General features: G+C 42.8%; 1 protein-coding gene across 3 annotated transcripts in view; it reads left to right on the top strand.

Moving 5' to 3' along the window:
- Positions 1-18502, top strand: part of JARID2 (jumonji and AT-rich interaction domain containing 2) — a 233130-nt gene that overhangs the window by 208729 nt on the left and 5899 nt on the right. For all 3 annotated transcript variants that reach the window (XM_068160823.1, XM_068160822.1, XM_068160824.1), the window contains exons 9-16: positions 3424-3516; positions 3955-4073; positions 4236-4306; positions 5107-5221; positions 8881-8986; positions 9862-10044; positions 16109-16239; positions 18289-18472. In XM_068160823.1, coding sequence (XP_068016924.1) covers positions 3424-3516; positions 3955-4073; positions 4236-4306; positions 5107-5221; positions 8881-8986; positions 9862-10044; positions 16109-16239; positions 18289-18472 — 1002 coding nt within the window. The remainder of the gene's footprint in view (positions 1-3423; positions 3517-3954; positions 4074-4235; positions 4307-5106; positions 5222-8880; positions 8987-9861; positions 10045-16108; positions 16240-18288; positions 18473-18502) is intronic.

Genomic DNA, 18502 nt, shown 5'->3' with positions numbered 1-18502 from the left:
AGTCTGAGTGCAGAGAGAGGAGTAGCTTCATTTTCACAGCACTTAAAGGAAAGGTCTGTAGAAGGACTGAGGCATGAGAACTGGTTGTGTCACTCAAAGCAAGATTCAGAGTGTACAAATAAGAAATTACACAACAAACATGATACACTGGAGTGACCCACAAGATTTGTGAATGACTAGCTTATCACTAGGCTTTTTAATAAGGCTGAGGTGAGGTGGTGCTGGTTGCAGATTTAAGCAGGGGGTACTTCATGGCATTTTGTGAAACAAGCCTTTCAATCCTGCATTCTCTGTTCTCCTTAAATGATGGTATCTTTCTCTGCATGTGTCTGTGAAGGGGGAAGTGTGCATTACCTGTTTGTATGCTTCCAACAAAATCTGAAATTTGTTCAGCAGAACAGGACTTCAGGTTGCAGTTTCTACAGATGATGGGATTGTGATGGTTCCCTTATAAATCACATTACCAATTCTAATGAAAGACAAGAAACACAGAAAACAAACCAACCCCAACCCTTTGATAAAAGTCCAGGCCAAGAGATGATGATCATATGGCTATAGACTAGTATGGGCCATAAAGTCAGTGCCAGAGCATGAAGGAGCCATACATGTGGGATTTTGCAGAGTAATTCCTGTAGTCAGCATGTGCTCACACTGGAGTGAAAGAAGTGTCCGGTCTTCCAGGAGCAGTTACCCCCGTATCACATGTCAAGGTCAGAGTAAATCTCCTTCATCTTCGTCTTGTCTTTCTGCCAGGGCTCCTGGTGTTGCTCCTTTCCAGCTTGTAGGGCCTGCTGTATTTCTGTGTGCTGCAGGCTGCTGCACTTGCTTTTGTTACTCCTAAGTGTAGAGTTTTTTTACCTGACTGATAAAATGTCATTGTTTCCAAGTACCTGAGGTAAACTGCTGTTTACTTCAAGAAGGATCTACTGCAGTATTTTCACTCTTCTCTTCTTTCCCCAGTTTTACCTTTGAAAATATTTTTAAGTCTGTGCTGGAGCTGACTGAAAACTGTTTGCTTCCACACAGAACAAACTCAAGGCTTATTAACAAACATGTTAGAGGGGCATGCAGGAGAAACCACCAGTGCAATTTAGCCAGCCCTCCCATGAAACTGTCCGAGAAATCCCATGCTGAGAGGTCTCTTCAGCTGGGGACTGGACATTTTTGGATAGTGCTTAATGGGAGTCCCTCCTTCCTCCCTGTGGCTGTTATGAAATCTCTGTTTTCTGCTCATATTTATGGTTACTTTAATGTTCTTAGCATTCATAATCATTATGGTGTTCTTCTCTGTGTCTTCGCCTCCAGGCTTGGTGGTGGTGATACTCTGGGTTGGCTCCTGGGGCTGACACAGAGGCCATAGAAAGAATCAGGAGAGGAAACAGGAAATTTTGTTCCTTAAGCCTTCCTCTGTCATATTGTCACAGCAACAGAGACTCTGTTCGGTAGCTTGAAGCCCCCGTGACAGTTGATGAACTATTAAGATCTTGTTGAGGGCACTGAAAAGGGTATTTTCACTCTTCAGCAATTCGCCTTGCATTGTGGTTCAAACGTTCTGTTACGGCATTTTAAATCCTTTTCCGAGTTGGCATTAGAAAATTTTACAAGATCCCTGAGATGAAAAAAAACCCAAACCAAAACCAACCAGAACAGAACCAGAAAACAAAAATCCCTCCACCATTTAATGTGTGGCACAACTTAGGAGACTAAAAGGGTACCAAGTTCCTGATAGAGAAAGAAATGGGTCTGTGCAGTTTTAAGGGACTGAACTGTTCAGATTTTCCACTTTCTTTTTTCATGCTTGCTGCATATCTGAAAAATGGTGAGACATGGTTCATCTTGGGAGAGGAGTCTCTATTTTTCTGTGCAAGTAACTGACATAAGGAGGCTGCTGCAGAGCATGTGTGTGTGTTTGTGAGCAGTGAAGTCAGTGCTCAAGTGTGACTGTTGGTGCTGGCCCTGAGTTTTATAAGAGGTTTTGTTGTAAAAGGCTACCTCAATAAATGATTCACGAGGGCATTAAAAGATGAAGGAAATTGCTTATTGTATCACAGAGCATCCAACTCTGAAGTTTATGGGAATCAGAGGGCCCCAGGCCCTGGACGTTTCACAAACTTTTTGTTACAGCTAATTATGCTGCATTCAATTAAAAAAGTGACAATGTTACAACCATAGGAGCACGGCAAAGTGGTAGACTTGGCCTCTGGGGGAAAAGCTGCTTGTATAGTTGTTTCTATTTACTCTGGAGCATAGTTCTTAAATTAAACACAAGAAAAGGCTGAGGTGGTTTGGCAGATCTGTTTCATAATTGAAAAGCTAGGAAAGTAATAGTCTGAATAATAAAACACTCATTTATGTGGAGTTTGTAAGTCTGTGGTTGCTCAGATGGGCAACCAGTGGGCACGGTGGAAGTTAGAGGAGGGAGTGGTAGAATCTGGCAAGGAGACAAAGATATTTAAACTTTGCATTTGCAGAGTGATGCTAGTCTCTGTCTGCAGTGATGCTCACAAACTAGTATGGCCACAGCAGCTAACGTGATGCCTGCCAGCTCACAGCTTCCCAGGATGTTTCTTCTGCCTGGGAGCAGAGAAGGCAATAGGGGGTATCCCTCTCTTGGCAGACCAGAGTGCCTGAGCTGAAAGAGGCAAGCGGGTTCTCGTGCTTCTGCCTTCACAGGCTGCTTCCCAGAGTATCTGGTGTTAAAAGTATACATGAAAGCTGGTATGCAGAAACTTAGGTATAACTAGCAGAAAACCAGGTTATATCCTCCTCTTGTGTGGCTTCTGCAGCTGTGACAAGAAAGAGTGTGCTCATGTGGCAGTTTCACTGTGTTTTACTTTTCTCAGCCTGGTAATAGCAGGTCCTGATGCCTTGCATTTGAGCAGCTTTTCTTGAATTGAGGATAATTAGTTTCTGTAAGCAGTTGAGGGCAGTGATCTTGGTAAACTCTACATTTTGTGACCCTTTCTATCACATACAATACTAGTTTGATGCTGAACTGTCCTGTGAATTTCCTAAGTCCTTTTGACCTCTTTGTGTGTAACGGCATAGCCATGTGGTCCTGTGCTCACTGTTGAATTTGATTGTAAAGTGCAGGTAAGGTTGCACTCTGTCATAGAAGGCAGGGTTGTGGCCATCTGCAGCATTTATCAAACACAGTGTTGTGCTGGACACAGCAGTTTACATAGCCTCCTGGGAACATCCAGTTGGCCTTTAAGATGGCTGGTTTGGTGAATCAATGTGATTAAATTTCTGTATATTTCAAGATGTTTTTCATCAGATAAGAAATAAACTTTAGACCCACACATGTCTGGAGACATTGTCTCCCTATCATGATCTGGGACTGAGCATGTAAGGGAAAGAGTGAAGCCAAGGGGAATGGAAACACCTTTCTTATTTTCACTTTCAATTTTCTCTTTTCCACAGGGTAGGTCTGTTTCTTTAACAACCTTCTACCGAACAGCAAGAAACATCATGAACATGTGCTTCACAAAGGAGCCAACAGTAGCAGAAGTAGAGGTGAGGCCAACACAAAGGGTCATAACAGTTTGCATTTCAGGGAGGACTGAGTATGGGGGAGGACTGAGTATAGATGATGCTCAGGCATTACCAGAAGCAGTTTAAGACTTGTCTAGCATAGGAGAGAAATACATGGTTAGATAGACATGGTACTGATTCTCCCTTTTAAATTTTTGGACATTTTTAATAAAGGTGTCAGTGAACTGAGGGAGAGAAAGAAGTCTTAATCTGTCATGTGCTGAAGCACAGGAGCCAAGAGGATCTCAATTCTGTTCATTGTTACTTTCAAGTATTTACATTCTTATATTTAAGCAGTGCTTTATGTTGAATTACATTGAGGTCATGAAAGCTCTGTAAATTTCTGGGGTTGGTATTTTAATGAGATACACCTTGTTCAGTGAACTAAAAATGCCCTACTGCTTTCTTCTCTTACCACAGCAAGAGTATTGGCGGATAGTGGAACAGAAGGATTGCCATGTAGCAGTGCATTGTGGAAAAGTAGATACCAACACCCACGGGAGCGGCTTTCCTGTGGGAAAATCTGAACCATTTTCAAGGTAAGATCACCAAATTCACCTGCTCTGTCGACCTGTGCCAGCTGCTTTGCCGTGCTGGGCAGAGCTGGAGACGTGAGGCTGGCATGGCAGATTAGCGGTGGGGGTGCTGGCACCGGGAGTGTGTACTGACGCGTGTCTGCCTCTGTGTCACCCCTTCAACAGGCATGGGTGGAACCTCACAGTCCTTCCTAATAATACGGGATCCATCCTGCGACACCTTGGTGCTGTGCCTGGTAAGCCTCTTTTCCATGTTTCCAGCAAGAACAAGTGTCCTCTAAATGTGGTGGTCTAGTTACCAAAGCCTCTTTCTAGTCCCTCTGTTTGCCACCTGACCCAGTAGACACACAGTTGTGTGTAGTAGGTGGTGTTTAAACCAACTAAGGCAGATGTGTGGATAAAGTATTAATGAATATTTGGGATTGTATATCTGGGCGGACCCAGCAGTTCCTGCACTATTCCTTTCTGTTGTTGCCACTACATCAGTGTTCCTGCTTTGTGTCAGGGTGATGAAGGACAGAGCTGTGCAACTTCCTTACTTGCCAACACAGTCCACAGCACTGGGCAATGCAGCCCACAAGTTTTCCAGGTGAATTTTCATGAGTGCTCCAGCTGCATATGTGCTATTGCAATTTACTGGTAGAAACATTACCTGAAAGCATAATTCAGACTCCTCTGCCTAAGCAAACCAGCTGGGAAACAGGTACACTTAACAACATGGAGCAACCTCCTCTGATAAATGACACGGAGCTTGAATGATGAGTATTTGTAAATACTCTAAAGAATTACAACTTTTTTTACAGCTGTCAGAAAACAAGTATGCTCAAGGGCACTGTAATTGGCTGGCAGATATTTTGCTAGTGGAAAATGCTGAATTTGTTAAATTATACTCTGTGAATTATTCACTCTAGTAGGAAGACTTAAAACTTAAGGGTCAGCCTGTGGGTGGAAAAAGATTTTCAACTGAAATGCTCCCTCAAACTGTCTTTTAGAAAGCACATTTACTCAAAACTCATTTTCAATCTCTTTGTTTTAGGAGTGACAATTCCTTGGCTAAATATTGGCATGGTCTTTTCTACCTCATGCTGGTCTCGAGACCAAAATCACCTTCCATACATAGACTACTTACACACTGGTGCTGATTGCATTTGGTAGGTATTCCTGCTGTGGGTAGGTATTCCTTCACATTCATGCAGTGGCTGTCTGGAGGCTGGTGTTAAGGGCAGCTTGTGCAGTACCTGCTGCATGAGTGAATCTTGCCTAAAAGGTCCAGTGAGTGTGACTGCAGTTTTAATAGGAAAATGCAGTCTGAATTTAAGTGATGAAACACCCTTTCCCAGAAGAAAAGTTGCACTTTATCTTCCATGCTCTGTTCTACTCAGCAATGAACTGTTCCTGCTTGGCGTAGGGTTTAATCTACAGAAAGTTTTCACACCATGAAAGCCAAATGACAGCTAGTCAAGGTAGACTTTCCTGAGGATGACACAGACACTTGTCAAGCTAGCTCCGTATTGCCACTTGTAAAGTGATTGAATCCATGCTCTGACTACTTTATTTTATGCAAAGTATCATTAACTCTGTATTTATCCCATCCCTGCTTCTTTTCCTCCATCCTTTCTTTTCATTAGCATATGATGATAATTTTTAATGTGATTACACACATTATCCCAGTGTCTGGGGAGCAGAAGTGCAAGAGTTAATGGAGGGATCAGGGGAAGCAGGTGCTGCTATGTCACAAGCCTTTCCTCCAGGTTCTTGTGACATTGGTGCTATTACCCAATCCTAGATGATTTGGGTTGGAAGGGACCTTAAAGATCATCTTGTTCCAACCCCCTGCCATGGACAGAGACACTGCCTGCCAGACCAGGTTGCTCAAGGTCCCATCCAGACTAGCTTTAAACTATTCCAGAGTTAGAGCTTCCACAAAACCTGTGGGCAACCTGTTCAGTGAGAGCAGTGAATGATAAGCAATGTAACTGTGTTTCTTGATCAGAGAAAATGCAATAAACGGAGAAGAAAAGTTATTGAAATGATGCTCCCCTGCAAAGGTGAGAAGCTGGATCCCTTTCAGAGTTCCAGTTGCTCCCCTCTTTGCTTGGTGTGATAGGAGGAGGCTTGCAGGGTCCCTTTTGCATCCCGAAGTCCCTGTGTTGGTAATGGCAGTGGCAGCTGTTCTTCGTTCACATGTAAAGTGTGTACTCTACCCATTACCTTTAACTCCCAGATTTCTCAGCTACTGCTGATGTCTGGAGTGCTGACCCAGCTGTCACTAGGAATGCACATGGCCCAGAATAAAGGATTTGACATTTCAGAAGAAACCCATTGAAGCAGAAGCTCCTCTGTCTAAATATTTTAAGTTGGAAAAATGTTGTATATGTGATCATACCAAGGGGTACAGGTAAACGCTTCATTATGCTGCACACCTGGGAGTTTGTCACTTTGTGTCACAGGCATTCATGGCTCCTCTCCTTCCTTTGTGAATCAAGAATCCTTAATATTGTATAATAACATACTAGCAGGGAAAACTGCTGAGCAAGTCATGTTGTCCTCAACCTTAGGTGAGACTGTTTCTCTCTCTGACATTCATCTAGTCTTAAATGACAGTGAACTCCAAACAGAAGGCACTAAAAGAATCCCTTAATTATGTTCTGAGGCCACTCTCCATACTGTGCCTGTCAAAACATGTGCCTTTTGGAATTGAACAGGCTCAAATGCAGCTAGCCATTGCTTCTGGTGGCTGCTTCAGTACATCAAAGCAGGCCACTGGGCACCAAAGTTCTCCATCCTGCAAAGTCCACCTAGCATCCAGAAATCTTCTCTTCTGAGAATATTGCTCTGGTCACGCTGTAATCAGGTTTTACCTCCTGCAGAGTAAATGGGAGAGAACTGAATTTTCATGCAGGGCAGAAGTCCTGAGGAGAGAGACTTGGGGGTGCTGGTGGACAAGAAGCTCAACATGAGCTCTCAGTGTGGACTTGCAGCCCGCAAAGCCAATCAGATCCTGGGCTGCATCGAGAAGTGTGGCCAGCAGTCAAGGGAGGTGATCCTCCCCCTCTACTCAGCTCTGGTGAGACCCCACCTGGAGTGCTGCATCCAGTTCTGGAGCCCCTATTACAAGAGGGATGTGGAGGTGCTGGAACGTGTCCAGAGAAGGGCCACGAGGATGATCAGAAGGTTGGAGCACCTCTCCTATGAGGACAGACTGAAGGAGTTGGGGCTGTTCAGTCTGCAGAAGAGAAGGCTCCGAGATGACCTCATTGTGGCCTTCCAGTATCTGAAGGGGGCCTACAAGAAGGCTGGGGAGGGACTTCTCAGGATATCAGGTAGTGATAGGACTAGTCTTTTCCAACCAAAATGACTCTGATTCTATGCACACCTGGATAGCTAGCTCACTAAAGCCGTTATGGTGGCTACAGTCAGCTGTGTGAGAGTCAATACTGTAATCTTTTCTGGCTCTTGACTTGAAGGTTAACAAAGATCAAAGTCATCACCAGTACAGTGAAGAATAACAAGATGTTCAAGTCATAGGAAGTGCAGCCTCCTACAGACTCATGAAGCAGGGTAACTCCATGTGATGCACATGGAGTTAACAGTAGTGCATGCTGCAAGTGAATACCCTCACAAGATTGTAAGGCAGGCAGAAGGCTTTATGAAAAAAGGCAGCAAGATCTGATGAATGGCAAGAATACTGCCCCCTTTCCCCAAAATCACGATCTAGTTATTCTCTTGTTGCCAAGTGTGCAAAAATGGCTTTGTGTGTTTGTGTGTGTGTCTGGTGTGGGGGCAGAATTTGGATCTAGGTTGAGGTCTCATTGCTTAAAGTGAACTGCTAGTTATGATAAATCTGGAGATGTTTTTTACTTGCCTGAGCATAACAAATGCAAAGAAAGTAATGTCACAGACAAAGCATAGCATGGCAGCAGCTCAAGGCAGTTTTGGGACTCTGAGGATGCAGTGTTTCACATTAAGCTACGCTGCTTAGTTTGCAGTTAGAGGGTACCAGCTACCAGATCTTGGGAACAGGTATCTTCTGGGTAGACATAATGCCCTTCCAGCAGGGTACAACCAAGAGTCTAATTGTCACCATATTGCCTCCCTATATCCAGCAAAATAGCAGCTCTTTGGGTGTGTGAAGGTAAGACCTGAGACTCCTATGTTATCTCTTGTCACTTCTCTGTAGGGAGCATTGCTAGCAGCACAGGACAGCTGCTTCTTTGGCCTCTAAAGGAGAGGAGGATGTGCAGCTTGGCATATACCCAGCAGAGTTTTAAACCTCGCTTGCTGCTATGGATGCTCTTTTGGACTTTCTTTTGTTACTAGGGAGAGGAGAAATGCAGGATTTGTTTAGTAAGCATGGCAAGAAGGCATTAGGCTAGCTAGGGGTAGTAACAGTAAAGATGATTTGTGGTTTCTTGATTGTTCTGAACAGAAGATACTACTAAATAAAAAGGTCCTTTGGTTGATGCACAGGTAATTGATACAACCATTTACAGTAAAGATAACACATAGAGCTGCTCACAAGATGCAAGCTGTTCTGGTGCCATTAGAATGAACAGCATTCCATTGCTGGTTTATCTCCTCTGATATTACAGGGTACTGTATTGCAGATTCTGTGTCTTGTGGCACCTAGTGAACACCTTCAGACTGAGTCTAAATAGACAGCTTTCCAATAATACTCAGTCTTTTACCAAAAAGAACTGTGGGGGAAAGCCTGTGTGTGTTTATTATTTTTTTAAAATGAGTATCCTGGGCTGTGGACCATTATTTACTCCACAGTAAATCTTTCTCTTTTCCTCTAACAAAACAACAGGTATTGCATTCCTGCTGCGGAGGAGAACAAACTTGATGATGTGGTACATACCCTGCTGCAAGCCAATGGCACTCCAGGGCTGGAAATGCTTGAAAGTAATGTAATGGTAGGTTAGCACTGGGAGAAGTATTCCCACTTGAGAACCCAAAGCTAATCAGAAGGCTGTTTTGAGGGGGGATTTATTTTGGTTTTGTCTTACACTACCGTGATGCAGAGGCTGATGTTAAAATCTGGCTACTAACTCAGTGTTTGCCCACATAGCATTTTTCTAACAGGGTTTGTATGTGAAAATAAAAATAAATGTGACAGTGCAGTAGATTTCCAATTTTAGTATTGTCCATAATGTATGAAACCTCACAAAGGACATGTTTTGCAATCAGTTAATCTGATGTGATCATTTTATGATGCCAGTATGGAAATGAAAAGCCTAACACTTCAAAGGATTTTAAAGTGGTTTTGGCTCCCTTGTTTATTTTGTGGGTAACAATTTCCATTTAGTGCATTTAAGTACAAAGTTGGGAGCCCACAACAAAAAACCCCTCCCTCAGCTATCCGTGTTAACGTTCCTAACAGAAGTTAGCAAGATGGATTCAGTGCCAAGTCTGAAAAGATTTGGGTGCAAAACTGAATGGTCTGTGCTGCTTTCTCAGTAGTATTGCTTTGTGGCTTTGTGTTTGAGATTGCTTGGCAAATAAGAGTTTAAGCTGTTGGTTTCAAAGGAGCCACTTCTGTAATTCTCACTTCAAACACTAAGCTTCAGATTTTTGGGAGGGAAGAGCTGCAGACAGAGCTGGGCTGTTAGCAGAGCACAGGTTTTTTTTCTTCAATTAGCATGTGGCAGTACCCATCAAGGGTCTCTAACTGTAAAAGATAAAGTTCTGATTTGCTTTCTTTTCCCCCCCCTTCCCACCCCCCCCTACACCCCCACCCCCACCCCCTTTTGTTTTGCTTTGTTTTTGTTTTGTTTTTATGTCTTTCTAGATCTCCCCGGAAATATTGTGTAAGGAGGGGATCAGGGTGCACCGTACTGTACAGCAGAGCGGGCAGTTTGTTGTCTGTTTTCCTGGATCCTTTGTGTCTAAAGTGTGTTGTGGCTATAGTGTATCTGAATCAGTGCACTTTGCTACCACCCAGTGGACAAGTATGGGGTTTAAAACAGCCAAGGTAAGTTGAGAAAGGAGTTAAAATGGATTCACGGCCCTGCCATCTAAAACAACAGCAAACCCGACATTCCAGGATTGTTAGCACTGCAGACTAGTACAACTGCATCTATTTGTGTGGACTGTAAATTACAAAAAGCAATGACTTCTGCAGGGCATAAGATGATCCAGTGCTTTCAGAAAGGCAACTGAGTTAGTAACTGACAGCTAAAAACCTCTCTGTTTGGGAAATTCAGAAGATTGTTATGCCTGCAGACCAGTTTGCCAGGAAGCTTTTCAAAATCCCTTCAGAGCTGATGATAATCTATTGTATTAGCTTAGTAATTTATTTGTTTTTTAGGGATGTTTTCTAGAACCAGTAGCATCTCAGGTGCAAATCTCTGAATAACTATGCTTGCAGCTCCTATGATAGGCAGGCAGTTAATACTCACAACTGTATTGCTTGTCTTTCTCTGCCCCTTCCTTCAGGAAAAGCTGTTGATCAGGGTGATTTCAATTCTAACTGACTTGAAAATCCTTAGGTTCACTGACAGCCCATCTGGCACTAAGATGTAAATAAAACCCCTTCCTCTTCCCTTTCCACACAACTAAACTGAGGCAGGCTGCCTGCAGAAACAAACAGGCAAATTGTCCACTGATCAAGATTTTGGGTACATTTCTGTGTTCTTAGACAAAGAATACATATCACTAGTTATGTTCTTGACCTCCTCAAATACACTGTGGGTTACAGATGCTATTTTGGTAGTGTTTTATAACTAAACCACTAGTAAATTACTATTTACAGCTTCAGACCAAGTGGGTAGTAAGTAATTAAATGTAGTATGTCCACAGTTAGGATTTGATTCTTTAGGCTGTAATAGAATTGTTCCAGCCTGGGTATACTAACTGTATATTAACTTAGTTTGAAATAAGAGATTATTTTACTACAGATTTATGATGGGGGAAGGTGGGAATTGTACATCTGTGTAGGTGAGGAATGAAAATCCTGAGTGAACCTCTTCTGTCTGAAGGTACACACTTATATAAACTCTGTATGCCCTATTTATTGCTCTACTGAACACCTGTTTGATATTGTGAAAACACCACTCCTGTAAGAGACAGAAATCACTATGCAGCAATTAAAAAGCTCTTACTGGTGCCTCAAATTCTGAAGAACCGTTTCTTTTGGTTAATGTTTAAGAGCTTTGCACTGGGTAAATAGAAGCTGACTGAAAATCCAAGAGATTCCAATCTATTGATAACCTATCTTGAAAATTGGAAGTCATAGCTCCTGCAAAATTGACAAGAACCACAGATATGTCTTTATATCAAAATACCCCTGGAAACACCTACTGCATTGTTCTTTGCCGCCGCCTTTTCTTGTGTTTCCCTCCTTCTTCCTTCAAACTGTCCAAAGTTCTGAACTCCCTTACATTTTGGAAATTTCTTCGATGGTTCCTCCACTTCTACCAAGGCACTTTGCCATTTTCAAAGGCTGGCTGGGATTGTGCTCTGCAGAGGTTGTGGGAAGTTCTGTGTAAGGAGCAAGATTCTCCTTTTGGACTGCTAATGAACACTGACAAACAACTAACTGTACCTCCCTGTCCGTCCATTCTTGGCAGCAATATTGACAGTTTTCAGCTGTTTGATACACTAAACTTGTTTTCATTCTGTGATACTGTGACCTTATTTTTTACGTGACTCTCTTTATATTACTAGATGATGTTGTTTCATTTCTGTATTGAATGAATGCTCAATCTCCTTTAATATATGGAAAAATGAAATTCTGCATCTAAAATTGCATTGATTTCAGTTTATAAGGAGTTGGGATAATTGCTGGAATAAAAGAGTTTGCATAAAGCCTGTGTAAAGGGACAGAGGTTTCACCTAAACCCTATGTGGAGCCAGGTTGCTGCTGGCTTTTAAAAAACACCCAAAGAACTCTTGACATTTTAAACTAAGGATGAGGAGAATCTTTACAGGTATGGTGGAAGAGTTTGTGTTCTGCAGTGGCAAAGGGGTGACTCCATACCCCTGAATAAGGCATTGGGCAAAGTCAGGAAAAGTCAATTAGGAAACAGGAAAGCAGAATATTGGATTAAATTAAAGCACTCTGGTCTAGAGGTTTGGAAGTAAGAAGGAATGTCTGTTTTTAAAGGAGGGCTTAGGTGGTATATGGCCTACCAGAAACTTAGTAAAAGGAAGATACTCAGCCAGTACCATAATAGCAGAGGGGAAAGTACATAGGAGCAGCAGTGCTGCAGACAGAAGACCTTGTGGTCAAATGATCCAGCTTTAACACTGTCACCAGGGTCAGTCTCTTCTCCCAAGCAACTTGTGACAGAATGAGAGGATGCAGTCTCAAGCTGCACCAGGGGAGGTTTAGGCTGGATGTTAGGAAGAAATTACTCACAGAATGATTGCCCATTGGAATGGGCTGCCTGGGGAGGTGGTAGAGTCACCTTCACAGGAAGTCTTTAAAGTAAGACTGGATGAGGCATTTAGTGCTGTGGTTTAGTTGATTAGATGGTGTTGATTGATAGGTTGGACTCAATGATCTTGAAGGTCTTTTCCAACCTGGTTAATTCTGTATTCTGATAAGAAGACCAAGATCTATACTGTTAGAATCCCTGCACACTGGTCTTTCCATCCTGTATAGGGAAAGCATAGTATCATCACTGTCCAGCCCAGGTGTTAGCAAGATCTTTTCATGTATCATCCCAAGTCTTAGCTTGGGGAAGGAACGTGCCTTTAAAACCCCACACAATTACTACTCCTTGGTTCCCATCACAGAGCTGTCATAGCCTGAGCAGACAGTGCTGTTTTCAAATTAAACCAAATGGAAAGAGGTACTACAGAAGTGCACCTGCTGTCCTCCAAACACCAGTGGTAGTGTGGCCACAGGGCAAGGCTGGACTGCTCTGAAATAAAGCCATTGGCTTTTTTAACACAGGCGTGCCCTGTGGATGTTTGGGCCCTCGCTGTCAACGGTGTTGCCCGGTACATTCACTCCTCTGCTTTGCTCTTCTAGATGGTGTGTGCCTGTGTCATACTAGAGAAGGCCAGGACATACAATGGTGATGGGAAATGCTGGCATCCTCCTAATTAGGACACTGGTTGTGGTGGTGTTTGTTACCAGAACCAAAATGGTTTCAGGGAGCAACTAGTCAGGAAATCCATGCAAGGAGAAGAAACTGTAGTCTGACTTCTTAGCAGTGGTGCAGCCCAGGTCAAAACATCATTATGAAGGAGCTGTGCTCTGATGGTGAGCAGAGATTAAGAACCTTGAAAAAGAGCAATAAAAGGCAAAATCTCCACTACTGTGGTGTTTGATTTCAAAAGACAGCCTTGTATAAAAACAAGGAGGCTCGTTAAATTGCAAATGCAGAAAAAAGGGTTAAGTGTTTGCGTGCAGCATAGAAATTGTTTAAAGATGCTGTGTTAGAGGCTCACAACACTTGCACATTGCCTAGCAAAAAAGAATTTCATAAGGCAAACCTCCACTACACTCGGCATGGCTAAACACCAGGAGAAAGGAGTCTGTTTGAAGCAAGACCAAAAAAAATCCCTTTTGTGTCTAGAAGATGAAAATGCAAATAAAACAACCACTCTTGCAAGATGCCTGTAAATGCACACATGCAGACCAAAAAGAGACTTTTTGAAGTATAACTTCCAAAAGGCCAAAAGAAAATAAATGTAGAAAAGAATGCAAGAACATGTGTTTGCGCAGCAAGGTTGTGGCCCTCAGGCCTGGAAACTTGGAAGGATGGATGGACAAAGCAGATCTGTTTGGCAGTTTGTGAGCATTACTTTACTGGAAGACTTTGGGTGAGGTTCCTCAGAATAGGCTCTTAAAGAAATGAACCTGCCATGGGTTAAAGAGGGGTTAAAGGGGAACACGTGGCAGTTTCTATTATGGATGGGGGGGGCTCTTGCTTTGCTCCTCAAGAATGTGTACTAAGACCACTACAGTTCAACACATATGTAAATAACATAAGGAAATGAAGAGCAAAACTGGTCCTTTCTGCTGAGGACATTAATGGGAATGACAGCAAAAGCTGAAGCTATGAGGTGTTACAGGAAGATCTCATGATACTGAGTAATCTGAGTGAAAAAAATGGGTGGATATATTTTAAATGACTTGTAAGTAAAAAGTGATGCTAATTTGATGGACACAGGGCTCTGAATGAGCTCTAGCTAATGAAAAAAAGAGATCTTTGGATCCCTACAGGGCTGGCAGCCAAGTGCTCCAGAAAGGTTTAAAAAATATGTATTGAATATTAGGAATTGCAAGGGGAAAATAGAGAACAAAGCAGAAACATTGCTGTGGCACTGTGTCGGCTCTTGCTTTGGCCATGGCTTGAACATGTGAGCAATTCTGAATCCCTAATTACAGAAGGAATATAGAGGAACTAGAAAAAGCACAGTGGAGGTTGAAGATTAAAGGCATGGATTAGCTTCTGTATTGAATATAGGAGGACTATGCAGCTTGGAAAATGAGTGACTAGGAAACACCTACAATAGTAAGACCAGATCACAAGTGGCAGGATGGTGATAATTATGATAGGAATGTTAGCAGTCTCCCATTACACTGAAATATGTGTCATTAGAAGAAATAATTAGGTAGCAAGTCAAAGGCAAACAAAAGTCTGTTTCAAAATACTTATCTGTGCATTTCAGTACTGTATGGAACAGAAAGCTGTACATGGATTCAGCAGTTGAGACAAATGCACAGATCCAATGAGTTGTGCTTAACACAGCACAGACCCATACTGGGCTCAGAAGGTCCCTGAGCTGCCAGCCGGCAGCAGCATGTCTTGCTTTTCTCCTCCAGCGCTGCAGCCTTTTATCCCGGCTGCATGCGTTGCCTGTACAAGCTCTTGTTCTGGCTTGAGGCAGCTGTTCTTAGACAGCCTCAGACAATATGCTAAGCAAATCTAACATGCAACAGAACTTCTCACAGCATACCTTACAACTGCAGCTGCTCTAACCCCATATAGGCTCTAACAGAACTTTCTGAAGACTGCTTTTATTATAGTACCCTCTTTTGAATGCTTTTTGATTAGCAAAGGTTACTAATTCATTTTATCATACATAGTTATCACTTCAATGCATGCAGTCTATGCTGTTAAAATTGTTAAGATTTGTTTTGATAAAAGAAATATGAAGAGAATGTAATGAGGGCTGCAAACCAGGGTGAAAAAAATATGAAGGTTCATGATAAATCTTCATTTTTGTTTGTGGGGAGTAGGTATTTGCTGGGCTTAACTCCTAACCAAAGTGGCATTGTGCGTCAGCACTGCCATTAGTTGAACTTGTCAGACGTATCAAACAAAGCATACCTCTTCAGGCACTGGGAAAACTCTTGACTTTTTTCTTACCAAAGAGTAAATAAAGGAATTTACTTACATGAGAGTTATAAAAAGCGCTAAAGCTAGCAAAATCACTCAGTTTGTATTGACAGGAAGGAAAGATACAGCTTTAGGAGCTTGCACAGAGGGAACTGGTAACAGGCAAAACTGAGCAGAACTGAAACAAACCCTCTTTTTTTTGGCCTGTTGTCTGTTCTCCCCAACATCTGTGTCTGTTGCTAGTTGTTCTGATTAATTCTTAAGCACCTAATATATCTTCAATGCTGTGAAAGATGTAAAGTCATTCCAATCCTGACTTCAAGCATGTCAGAAGACTAGATCTTACTGCTTGGCTGAGCATGCAAATAGCGTGCTGCTGAGCATAAGTGATTGAGTTACTCCTCATGGCCTCCACCTGAAAAGAGTTTTGGGGGAGGGAATTTTGAGGTTATCACTGGCTCTTCTGGTTAAGTGAATAGCATGGTGACCTGTGTCTGGGCATCTTCCTCCTTTTCATTTTCTCATTTTCTTCACTATTTTCTTCTCCTATTGTTTTCTCCACTGAAAGGACTGATTTGTAATGCATTTCAGTGTGAAGTGAGGGGCTGGGTGGAAGTCGGGCACATAAATACTTTAAAGAAGTCCTTACTTTATCTTCTTTTTGCCACATTGAATTTGTTCTCAGTAACTTTTATTTTCAAATTAGCTCGTGGACTAATGTGGTAATTTCTGTCCCAGGAAATGAAGAGACGACGTATAGCCAAACCATTTTCAATGGAAAAGTTGCTTTATCAGATTGCAACAGCAGAAGCAAAAAAGGAGAATGGGTCGACTCTGAGTACAATATCATCACTTCTTGGAGAGCTCAGGTAACGAATTGGGGGCTTGTAATATCTATTTTGTTTTCATTGACAGACTCCAGAGGTGGATGACGTGAGTAACCCTCTCAGACATGGCATATAACCTCTCAGTGTGTCCTTTACCTGCATACCCAAGCAAAGCCCAACAAATGTATCTGAAGACAGCCACACATGGAAGAAGCAGTTTCCTTGGCTGTATCAGATTTGAGGGTACCCATGGTTAGGATGTCTTACTCATAAGAATTCCCTACTTTGGGCACCATCAAAGAGCTAGAACTACAGTTTGCCTTGGGATTGTCTATTCTTGTTGCTGAGCATCAAGATTTCCTGATGCCTTAGGTGAGCTACACGGTGCCAAGCGGTTAAATACCTTTCTTCAGTTTTTCAGCCTCTTGGCATCAGTAGCCAGTATCAATCCATGTCTGCAATGGGTTTTGCACCAGGAGCTCTTGTCTTCAGCATCAAGATTCTTATACTACAGTGTCAGAAGGTACTTTGTGTACAGAAAGTTGTCTTGATTTAAGCCACTTTTATGCATGGGCGCTAACACATCTTGCATTAGTACTTGAGTGTTTTAAGGAAAAAGAACCTTCACACTCTTTTTACTCTCCAGTATTAAGGAAACATGTTTAGGGTATAATGTTGCCTGGCTTCCTGTGTAATGATCTTCTCTTTTGTTCCCTACCATGTAGTTGCTACCTATCTTTCAAGTTTGTGACAACTGGTACTCGAGATGTCAAGACAGTTTTGATGAATGGAATCTACAAACTGTATTTAAATAACTAGCATGTTCATTTGGAAAATGCCCAGTGATACACTGAAGGGGAAACCAGCCCATGCATTGTTTTAGTGTTCAGAAATAAATACAAAGAAGTGTGCTGACTGCTTTACCTGCAGCTGGTTCCCCTGTGGGAATGATCACTTCCAAGTGCTTTTTTGCCTTTTTGCCCCTTTTTTTTCTTTTTTCCTTTTTTTCTTGTTTTTTACTTGAAGAGGAGAAGTCTGCAAGTGTGAAAGGTGAAACAGATGTTGGTGCTCGCTGTTAGACCATCACATCGACCTCTATCAGAGTGGTTCTCAAACTTCTTCTTATGGTTAGGTTGGAATTCTCTGAGGATATCGGTCCTTCCTGTGGCTGCTTATGTAAAACAAAATCTCAAACACCTTGAAAATACCCCAAAACAACCAAAGTGGAATACTGTACCATGTTCTTTTTACTTTGCTTGATTTTGCTTGTTTGGTCTCTGTCTTTTGCTGCCTCCTCTCCTGATCTGCCTTGGTTGCTCATTTTGCCCATGCCATGTGCTTAGCTTGGCTCTCCACACATCCTCAGCTGTGTCTGGTGGTGAGCTTTTTTACTCTTCCCTTCCATCTGCTCAGCTCACTCCACATTTGCTGTCTTCCACTCAGCTCAAACCGACCTGTTCTCCTAATGCTGTGTAGTTCAGCATGGGAAGTATCGTCCACTGTGCAGACACTGGGGGTGAAGGGCGGCTGGAGGGTTTAGCTTTTATTTCTAATTGACATCTCCTCCTTTATCCCCTGGGTGTACAGCAAGATCTTTGGGTTTTGGCACACTCACTTGCCCTGCTTCCCCTTTCCTGCCTGAAGCATCTTATGGCAGCAGGTCCTTGGTTCATCTCTGCCTCCTGGTGAAGGGTGGCTATGTTACTCGTGACAGCAACGGCTCCTCCTCCTCAAGGTGGCTTTTGGCAACTGCAGGAATAGACAGTCATGTTAGCCACATCTCCTGACTCTCCACATGGCCCTGAGCAACCACCAACCTTCAAGAAGTACTCTGCAGTCACCAGTTCTCTGTGGAGCAGTTTGAGAACCACTGGCTTGATACAGTGGTCGCTGTTAGAATCCAGAGACATCTTTTGCAGTTTAGCAGCCTTTCTGTGGTACCAGCTGTCTCTCACCAATGTGTAGGGAATGGCACCAACCTCCAACACTCAGGGCTTTGCTTCAGTGAGGAGCGTGGTAATAGGGTGCTTATATGTGGCTTTGTGGTGGCAGGAGGTGATGCCAGTGTGTAATTGCATAAAACATTCACAGGGACACGGAGCTGAGGCAGCGGCGGCAGCTTTACGAGGCAGGTCTCCATTCTTCAGCGCGCTATGGCAGCCATGACAGCAGCAGCACAGGGGTGGATGGAAAGAAAAAGCCTCGAAAGTGGTTGCAGTTAGAAACGTCAGAGAGGAGATGTCAGATTTGTCAGCACCTCTGCTACCTTTCCATGGTGAGTAAAATCCAAAATCCTTTGCCATCG

Source organism: Melanerpes formicivorus, unplaced genomic scaffold, assembly GCF_026170545.1.
Source record: "Melanerpes formicivorus ecotype bairdi unplaced genomic scaffold, bMelFor1.0.p_v2 SCAF_53, whole genome shotgun sequence".
Classification (NCBI taxonomy): domain Eukaryota; kingdom Metazoa; phylum Chordata; class Aves; order Piciformes; family Picidae; genus Melanerpes; species Melanerpes formicivorus.
This window is presented reverse-complemented; position numbering and strand designations above follow the sequence as displayed.